Below are 9,739 nucleotides of genomic sequence, written 5' to 3'. Positions count from 1 at the left end.
CTTGAGAATCAGGTCGTGAAATGTCACTAATAAATCACCGATTATTTTAGTATAGATAATGGACTCGGAAATACTTTTCTGCGCACTTCATACGCAGAGACAAATCCGGGAACAGATATAGTTCGTGCTTGTGCCTGCAGTGATATTTAGGAGACTGTGCAGCTTTTAAGAGGGCTGCAAGCTCTACTTGCGCAGTGTAGATGTCGTCGACAATGGCCATGTGGCCGTATTCTCCACCCGATGGCGACATCTACCCACGCCCCCGTTCGGACATACTGGGTACATCAGTCTCGCTTGTAATATTGAGATCGGTTGTGGGAAGTACTGCCTCTGTCATATCAGTATACAGACATGTGGTATGCACAAAATACACACAAATACAAAAAAATTCAGTTCATATCAACAAGTGCTGCTAAGCCCGGCCTTCCTTTGGTAAGTTTCATTATGGTAACTCAATGCCCCTCTCTCCCTACTTTTTGTCTTTCTGCTAGCAAAAAAATATATTTGAGTATGACCTTCATTTATCACGTTTGATATATATAATTTGTACTGTGAAAAACTGCGCCGAACTAAACACACCACAAGAAAGAAGACGTGGTGTGGTGTGTTTAGTTCGGCGCAGTTTTTCACAGTACAAATATGAACCAACTAGCCCAAGAAACGGTATTAATGATTTATATAAGCCCGTTGTATTTTATGTCTTGTGTTATGGGGGATGGCATAGTGTTCTTTGTTTGGAAGCCCACAAATTTTATGTGTGTATAATGATATATACATATTTTATTTATTTATTTATTTATTTATTTATTTATTTATTTATTTATTTATTTATTTATTTATTTATTTATTTATTTATTTATTTATTTATTTATTTATTTATTTATTTATTTATTTATTTATTTATTTATTTATTTATTCATTTGTACCAGGTGGAAGGTTGCCTACACGTACGTGCTACACACCGTCTGCTATTCCATGGACTTTGACTTGGCGGCCGAACTAAAAGATGCGGAAACGGCTATCGCCGAATGTCCCGAACCTTGGAAATACAGTGAGTTATGAGTGCAGTGTCAGCAGCAGTAGTTATTGTCTAGCTCTCTAATGCATGGTTAGGGTCAAGATAACTGTGTTGCGAGACTTTTTAATGATGTGTTAACAGACGCATAGCCGGTGTGGGACAGGCCAGACTGCGCGCATTTGTCTTGGAGTGTGCCCAGTACTGGTAAGAATTTCCTGTTCCAAAATTTTGATGCCGAGATTATGGCCACGGAAAAGCGGTCTGCAACCACTTCATAATAAGAATGGCGAAGCATATCTGAAACGGGTCGCATGTTCGCTTGGCGGTGACAATCACTGCCGCGTGGCTACAGCTTCTTGCTAAGGTGACCTTCACCAGCCCTCTCGGAGGCGTGGACACTGAGCAATACCGTGCACGCGTTCTTTGTAAAGAAGCCTAAAAGGACTTGAAATGAGAAGGACCAATATCTTTGAACACTTTTACTTGCGCGAGATTAAAAGCTTTGCTGAGAGTCCCCTTTCCGCTCTCTCTTTGTTTTCATCGGGCAGAGCTGGAAATGACGGTGCACGCCGGTCGCGACCCTGGGGGCCACCAAGCGATCATGGCGACCGTTCACGACTCAGGAAGCTTCTCGGGGGGCCTGCCCAGGACAGTCATGATGACGGCCACCCACAAATACGTCATCGCGGCAAAGCAGGTGACCACTTGCGTTCTTATTATCCGCTCATGGGACAGCCACGGCCAGAAGCACCCGTCTCTTTCTTCGCAGCAATGTCCCTATTAAGGCAGAGAGGGGAAGGGAGAGGGCATGGAGAAGCAGTAAAATTTCACAGGTGCGCTTGTCTCCTTACGTGCGAAGATGCAAAAGCATTGCTAGTTCTGTGCCTACTGCCTTTATGAGGCCCATTCCGCGTTTCGTTGTTTTTCAAACTACACGAATAGTGTATATATTTTTTATTATATTTTTACTTTTGTTATTTTTACTTTCATTATATTTACGAGTTTAATATTGTATCATTTCAATTATTTTTATTGTTTATTAAATGTACAGCTCGTTTCCATCATTTAATGTCTCGGCTGCTGTGATCACGTGTCTGGAACCGCTTCCGGGGTCACATTTTGCGGACAACATTCGGCCTAATATTTGCGTCGCTTTGTGAGCCTTTAAGGATTTCGCCTTGGTAACTATCAAAACTAATTATGGATACTGATATTTGAGCAGCCGAGAAAGGAAGACGAACGAAGAGAGAACGCGATATTCACTGGTATTCTAGACGAAATTTTGTTGACTGGTCATACACGTATATTGTAGCGTGTGCAACAGCAGCCGCTAGGCGGCTGTCTCGCGCGCGGACTCGAAGAAGTGGCCCCGTGGCGTTCGAGAAGAAGCTGAAGTCTGCTGCTGTCACTCAGTGCTCTCTTGGACCTGCTCTTCTGTGCTTACTAGGTCAACCCCCTATTAAAACCGACCTTCTGGTTACGGGCCTGAACGGCTACGTGACACTGGTGGAGGTGAGGCCTTGAATTACATGTCTCGGGCCTCTCGCAGCCGCTCAACGAGTCCCAACCGGCTTCCGCTCGTGTCGACACCCGTTCATCGCTACAGCCGTCGCCTCCGAGGTCTGGCGCCGGAATTCGCTCCTGTACCTGAACCGACGCCAGCTGACCAGCAGTTCGAGACTTCTGTAATGGCACAGGCAAGTCAGCATCAGTTGCTGCTTCAGCAGCCTCGTACGCCCCCCAGTTTCCATGGCGCTACTGCGGAAGATGTCGACGACTGGATCGACCAATTCGAGCGAGTGGCGCAATTCAATCAGTGGAGCCCTGCTCAGAAGCTGCGCAATGTATATTTCGCCCTTGAAGACTGCGCAAAAACGTGGTATGAGAATAGGGAAGCCAGTCTTCAAAGCTGGGATTCCTTTCGCCAGCAGCTGCGGGACACTTTTGCCAGCCATGACCGCCGTGATCGCGCACGCCGCCTCCTAGACGCTCGTGTACAATTACCTAACGAGAGCGTGGCCATGTTCGCTGAGGACGTGACCCGTCTCTGCCGACGGGCTGATCCCGACATGACAGAATCAGCGAAGTTGCGGCACCTGATGCAGGGCGTAAAAGAACCCCTCTTCGCTGGTCTGGTTCGCAGTCCACCCCAAACCGTCGCGGACTTCATCAATGAAGCTACCCTCATTGAGCGAGCCCTGCAGCAACGATACCGGCGCACGGAGTCTGCCTGTCGTCAACCCTTCAGCAGTGTGGCCACATTGAACGGGTCCACTGAAGATCACTCTCTGCGTGAGCTGATCCGCGAGGTAGTTTGCGAGGAGAGCTCCTCAAGTTCAATCTTGGATCGTGTAATCCGACTGCCGCGGCTGTCACCGAAGCCGTGCGTGAAGAAATCCGCCAGACATTTTCACCGCCTGAGTCACTGTTGGAGCCACGTTCTATGAACTACGCAGCGGCTCTTCGTCGGCCTGCAATGCCTCCTGCGCAACAGCTTCGTTTCGAAGCACCGCCGCCGCCCACTCTGCAGTCACCGCTCTACCAACCTTCCTACCAGCCGCCAACCCAGCAGAGTCTCGTCATGCAGCCGTCCGCTCCTCAGCCACTATCCTACCAGCCTCCCTACCAGCCGCCATCCCAGCAGAGCCCCGTCATGCAGCAACCGGTTCGGAAGGCAGACGTCTGGCGCACTCCTCGCCAACGGCCGCTGTGCTACCACTGCGGAGAACCCGGCCACTTGTACCGTCGTTGTCCATACCGTGAACTCGGTCTTCGGGGTTTTGCTCGTGATTCCCCGCTTCCCCGGGTCGGCGAACGCCCTCCAGAAATCGAAGAATATCTGGCAACCCGGGCAACCTCTTCGAGCGACAGTACACAGTCTTCCCCCGTGCGCTACTCGTCACCCGGCCGCCGTGAGTTTAATCATGTGTCAAGGCACCGGTCGCCAAGCCCACACCGGGGAAACTGAAGGCGGCGACCTCAGGGGGGCAGGTTGCTGACGAACGGAATCGATGTCCCGAAGACCCTCCCGTGACGACTCAGCCCGATGCTGTGACTACGATGCCTCCGCCGCTCCAAGAACCCGAAACTCCCAATCAACCTCAAGCCGATCACGCTGTTAGCTCCGACCTTTCCGTTCTCGTCGACGGACACCCAGTAACCGCTTTGGTAGACACTGGAGCAGACTTTTCAATAATAAGCAAGAATTTCGCAGATCGGCTCTCCAAGGTGAAAACTGAATGGCTGGGGCCGCAAATTCGTACTGCTGGCGGTCACCTTATGACGCCGATCGGACGATGCACTGCCCGAGTAACAATCGCGGATTCAGCCTTTGTAGCCGTTTTTGTTATCCTGCCGCACTGCTGCAAGGACCTCATACTCGGCATGGACTTTTTACGTGAGCATGGGGCCATTATTAATGTTCCTCGCCGTACTGTAACGTTTTCGACGTCTGCAACAATGACCGCTGACTCAGAACGACGCCACGCACCTTTACTCATCGTTGACGCGGATGTATCCATGCCGCCACGTTCGTCTGCTCTCGTCACAGTCAGGTGCGACGACCAGTCCTGTGCTGCCGGTGTTGCCGAACAGAACACAGAGCTTCTGTTACATCATGGAGTCTGTGTTGCACGCGGTATAGTTCATCTGACTAATGGCCTAGCTCACGTGCTGATTACGAACTTCGGAAACGAACGGCAACGCATTGCTAAAGGCACCACGGTAGCTTACTTTGAAGGTGTCGCAGAAGCTGCCCACGACTGCTTTGTTCTTGAGACCAACACGTCTGCCAGCCAAACGCCCAACTTCGACCCTGATGTGAACCCCGCTCTCTCACCGGCAGAGAAGGACAGACTCGTCGGGCTACTCTTTCAGTTCCAAGACTGCTTCTCATCCGCCTCCGCGGTTAAACAGACGCCCTTGACCAAGCACCGCATAATAACCGACGACCGCACCCGACCAGTCCGACAGAACCCCTACCGAGTGTCACCGCGGGAGCGCGAAGTCATTGCTCAACAGGTCGACGAGATGTTAAATGACGGTGTCATACAACCATCGAGGAGTCCCTGGGCTTCACCTGTTGTCCTCGTTAAGAAGAAAGACGGAAGTTTAAGGTTATGTGTGGACTACCGTAAGCTCAATTAGGTCACAAAAAAAGACGTCTACCCGCTGCCACGCATCGATGACTCATTAGACCGGCTGCGCCACGCGCGCTACTTTTCATCGCTTGATCTTAAGAGCGGTTACTGGCAGATCGAAGTCGATGAACGTGATCGCGAGAAGACAGCGTTTGTCACGCCCGATGGACTTTATGAATTCAAAGTCCTACCTTTCGGATTGTGCTCCGCTCCAGCGACATTTCAGCGAATGATGGACGCAGTTCTATCTGGTCTTAAATGGCAGATGTATCTAGTCTACCTGGACGACGTTGTTGTGTTTTCACCAACGTTCGAGGAACACCTCCAACGTCTCTCCGCTGTGCTACGGGCTATCAGATCTGCCGGCCTCACGTTAAAACCACAAAAGTGTCACTTTGGCTATGAAGAGCTCCTGTTCTTGGGCCACGTCGTCAGCCATCGAGGAGTTCGTCCCGACCCCGCTAAAACAACAGCCGTCACCAAATTCCCTACTCCATGTAACAAGAAGACAGTTCGCCGTTTCTTGGGCCTCTGCGCCTATTACCGCAGATTTATTTAAAAATTTTCACGCATTGCCGCTCCGTTGACACGTCTCACCCGGGATGATGTCACCTTCACCTGGACAGACGAACAGCAACAGGCATTCGACGAGTTACGGCACCGCTTGCAGACAACACCTGTGCTTGCCCATTTCGATGCGAATGCCGAGACTCTGGTCCACACAGATGCCAGCAACGTGGGTCTAGGCGCTGTACTCGTCCAGTGGCAAGACGGTGCCGAGCGAGTTATCGCATACGCCAGCCGGACTTTGTCCCGTGCCGAATCGAACTATTCCACCACCGAAAAAGAATGTCTGGCTGTTGTATGGGCGGTGATGAAATTTCGACCCTATCTTTATGGCCGGCACTTTCGGGTTGTGAGTGACCACCACTCTCTGTGCTGGTTAACGAACTTGCGAGACCCCTCCGGACGCCTTGCACGATGGTGCTTACGGCTACAGGAGTTCGACATGACCATCGTGTATAAGTCTGGACGTCAGCACAACGACGCTGACTGCTTGTCCCGTTCACCTGACGAGGCTGCGCGGGAAGACGAAGAACCAGACTTTCCCCTTATCGCAGCCGTCAACGCGTTCACTGTTTCGCAGCAGCAACGTAACGATCCGGCTCTCGCACCACTTATCGATTTTCTGGAAGCGCGCACTACAGAAGTTCCCCGTCTCTTCGCCAGAGCGCATTCATCGTTCTGCATGCGAAACAATGTCTTATACAAGATCAACTTCGCTGCGACGGGAAGAGATCACCTCCTCGTCGTACCACAGTCTCTTTCCGAAGAAATCTTACAGGCATGTCATGACGAGCCCACCGCGGGTCACCTGGGGTATGCTCGAACTCTGGCCCGAATTAAGAAGAGTTATTACTGGCCAAACCTTGCGGCCGCAGTACGACATTACGTGAGAACATGCCATGATTGCCAGCGACGGAAAACACCGCCTGTGAAACCGGCCGGTTTACTGCATCCTGTTCAAGTGCCAAGATGCCCATTCGAACAAGTTGGCATGGATCTGTTGGGTCCTTTTCCAATCTCTGATTCCGGCAACAGGTGGATAATTGTCGCTACAGATTACCTCACGCGTTACGCTGAAACGAAGGCCCTTCAGCGTGGTACGGCAATCGAGGCAGCGAAATTTTTCATCGAACGCATAGTCCTGAGGCACGGCGCCCCGACAGTTATAATAACGGACCGAGGCACTGCTTTCACTGCCAAGCTACTGGAATCTGTCATGCAGCTAAGCGGCACTACCCATCGCAGGTCAACCGCCTACCATCCACAAACTAATGGCTTGACAGAACGTCTCAACAAAACTCTCGCCGACATGATGTCCATGTACGTGGATGTTGAACATCGGTCTTGGGATGACGTCCTCCCGTACGTCACGTTTGCCTACAACACAGCGCAGCAGGAAACAACGCAAATGACGCCGTTCTCCTTATTGTATGGCCGCGAAGTTTCGACAATGCTCGAAGCCATGTTGCCCCACGACGGCCGTGACCTCGAAGTTGGCGCCGAGGAGTTCACTCAACGCGCAGAAGAAGCGCGACAGCTGGCGAGGGCACGCATCCGGAACCAGCAAGGCCGAGACGCCCAGCGTTACGATCACCGACACCGTGTAGTGACTTTCGCACCGGGCGACAGAGTGTGGCTCTGGACTCCGATTCGACGTCGGGGACTATCTCAAAAACTTTTGAAGCAGTACTTTGGGCCATACAAAGTGCTCCGTCAGCTGAGCGACGTCACGTACGAAGTGCTTCCGGACGGCTTTTCTTCTACTCGTCGCCAGCAGAAATCCGAGGTTGTCCATATCGTGCGCATGAAGCCGTACTTTTCGCGAGAAAATTAGCACACCGCCTAACGCATGTTTCTTGCTTTATTTTTTTTCTTTCTGCTTTCGAATTCATCAAGTTGACATTTATTTTTTCTTTAGAGAGGGGGGGTAATGTAGCGTGTGCAACAGCAGCCGCTAGGCGGCTGCTCATCGAGAGTCTCGTGCGCGGACTCGAAGAAGTGGCCCCGTGGCGTTCGAGAAGAAGCTGAAGTCTGCTGCTGTCACTCAGTGCTCTCTTGGACCTGCTCTTCTGTGCTTACTAGGTCAACCCCCTATTAAAACCGACCTTCTGGTTACGGGCCTGAACGGCTACGTGACAATATCAAACATCTGCGCGTGCGTGTATTTGTGTGTCTTTTGCATCGGCTGCTTACGTGTGTGGCACCAATGCCACCATCCCACGTGATTTTTGGCAGCAGAGCCTACCATTTTAACTTCTAGAGCGTGCACCCTCACCTCTTCGGCACCGCTGTGGCATAGGGGTTATGCGGTCGGCTACTGAGTTGTAGTAGCCGTGTTCGAACCCCGCCGGGGCGGCCAGGTTTCGATGGGGGCCGAAACGCTAAAGACGGCCGTAGGCTGTACGATGTCATTGCGCGTTAAATAACCCCCGATGGTATAAGTAATCGTGTACCTCACAGCCTGAGTAGAGACGACAGGTTAAACCCAAAATAAAGAAAACTGTAAGAATGGGGGGTTTATTCAGCGGATCAACAGGACTTGATCAGCAGGACTGAGCAGATCAGCTTCGAATACAGCGGCAGCGAACACAGGCAGATCCAGCACGCGCAGCGATCACGATGCCACTGACTGGCATGTTCCTTGTGCACTTCTTCCTCTTCACAATTACCCGCGGGACGAAGAGGAGACATCCTGGCGACTTACGGTGTGAGCAAGACGGCAGGGTCGTAATAGGGTTTGAGGCGCTGGACGTGAACAATCTCGCGTCCGCGCCGGCGTAGATCATGGGACGGCGTAACAGGTTCCACCACATAATTAACCGGAGAGGTGCGCTCCAGAACACGGTATGGGCCATGATATTTAGCAAGAAATTTTGAAGACAGTCCAGGGGCATTGGAAGGTATCCATAGCCACACAAGAGCGCCAGACGAGAAGTGCGGTGTCGAGTGTTGGCTGTCATGGTTGGATTTATGGCGGTACTGGGTGTTGGCCGTGAATGCGCGGGCGATTTGTCGACAGTCTTCCGCATGCTGGGCTGCTTGAGACGCAGGTGTATACTCTGATATGTCTGGCTGATACGGGAGTATGGTGTCGATTGTTGCAGAGGGGTGACGGCCGTAGAGGAGAAAAAAAGGAGAGAAGCCAGTAGTAGACTGCGTTGCGGTATTGTATGCGTACGTGACATACGGAAGGACGAGGTCCCAGTTTGAGTGGTTGGAGGAGATGTACATAGAGAGCATGTCGCCAAGGGTACGATTAAAACGCTCAGTGAGGCCATTAGTCTGGGGATGATAGGCGGAGGTGGTTCTATGAATTATGTTGCACTTGGTGAGCAAGGCTTTTACAACATCACTCAAGAAAACGCGTCCTCTGTCGCTGAGCAGCTCTCGAGGTGCGCCATGGCGAAGAACAAATCGCTGCAAAATGAAGGAAGCTACTTCTGACGCTGTGGCAGATGGAAGTGCGGCGGTTTCTGCATACCTCGTCAGATGATCAACGGCTACGATAGCCCAGCGGTTGCCGGCCGCAGTGTAGGGAAGCGGCCCGTACAAATCAATGCCGACGCGGTCGAAAGGACGTGGTGGGCTGGGTAACGGCAGCAACTCTCCAGCAGAACGTTGAGGAGATGGCTTGCGACGTTGACAGGTGAGGCATGAGCGAACGTACTTGAGTACAAAGGTGTACATACCCCGCCAGTAGTAACGCAGCCGGAGACGAGTGTATGTCTTGAAGACGCCCGCGTGACCGGATTGTGGGTCAGCGTGGAAATAGTCACAAATTTGCGAACGTAGCTGCCGGGGAATAACTAGCAACCACTTGCGGCCATCTGCACAGTAGTTGCGGCGGTAGAGCATCTGAAAGGCATCGTCATCGATGCCTTGCAGAATGTGCTTGATCTTCTCGGCCTCTGACATGTGTGGGTTAATGCGCTTGCACAGGTCGACGACGTCCTCGATATAGCTCGTGAAATTTTCGCCAGCTTGCTGAGACCGCGTACGCAAGCGCTGTTCAGCG

The 9,739-nt window shown here is 51.7% G+C and overlaps 1 protein-coding gene across 1 annotated transcript in view; it reads left to right on the top strand.

Moving 5' to 3' along the window:
• Nucleotides 1-975: 975 nt before the first annotated feature.
• LOC146197492 (uncharacterized) overlaps nucleotides 976-9,739 on the top strand; it is a 41,040-nt gene continuing 32,276 nt past the window's right edge. Inside the window, exons 1-2 of the mRNA XM_084597189.1 lie at nucleotides 976-1,051; nucleotides 1,567-1,715. Of these exons, the coding sequence (XP_084453315.1) occupies nucleotides 976-1,051; nucleotides 1,567-1,715 (225 nt within the window). The remainder of the gene's footprint in view (nucleotides 1,052-1,566; nucleotides 1,716-9,739) is intronic.

Source organism: Amblyomma maculatum, chromosome 3 (assembly GCF_055883805.1).
Source record: "Amblyomma maculatum isolate TAMU_Amacu chromosome 3, ASM5588380v1, whole genome shotgun sequence".
Lineage (NCBI taxonomy): Eukaryota > Metazoa > Arthropoda > Arachnida > Ixodida > Ixodidae > Amblyomma > Amblyomma maculatum.
The sequence above is the reverse complement of the archived record's forward strand: the minus strand, read 5'-3'. Positions and strand labels throughout refer to the sequence as shown.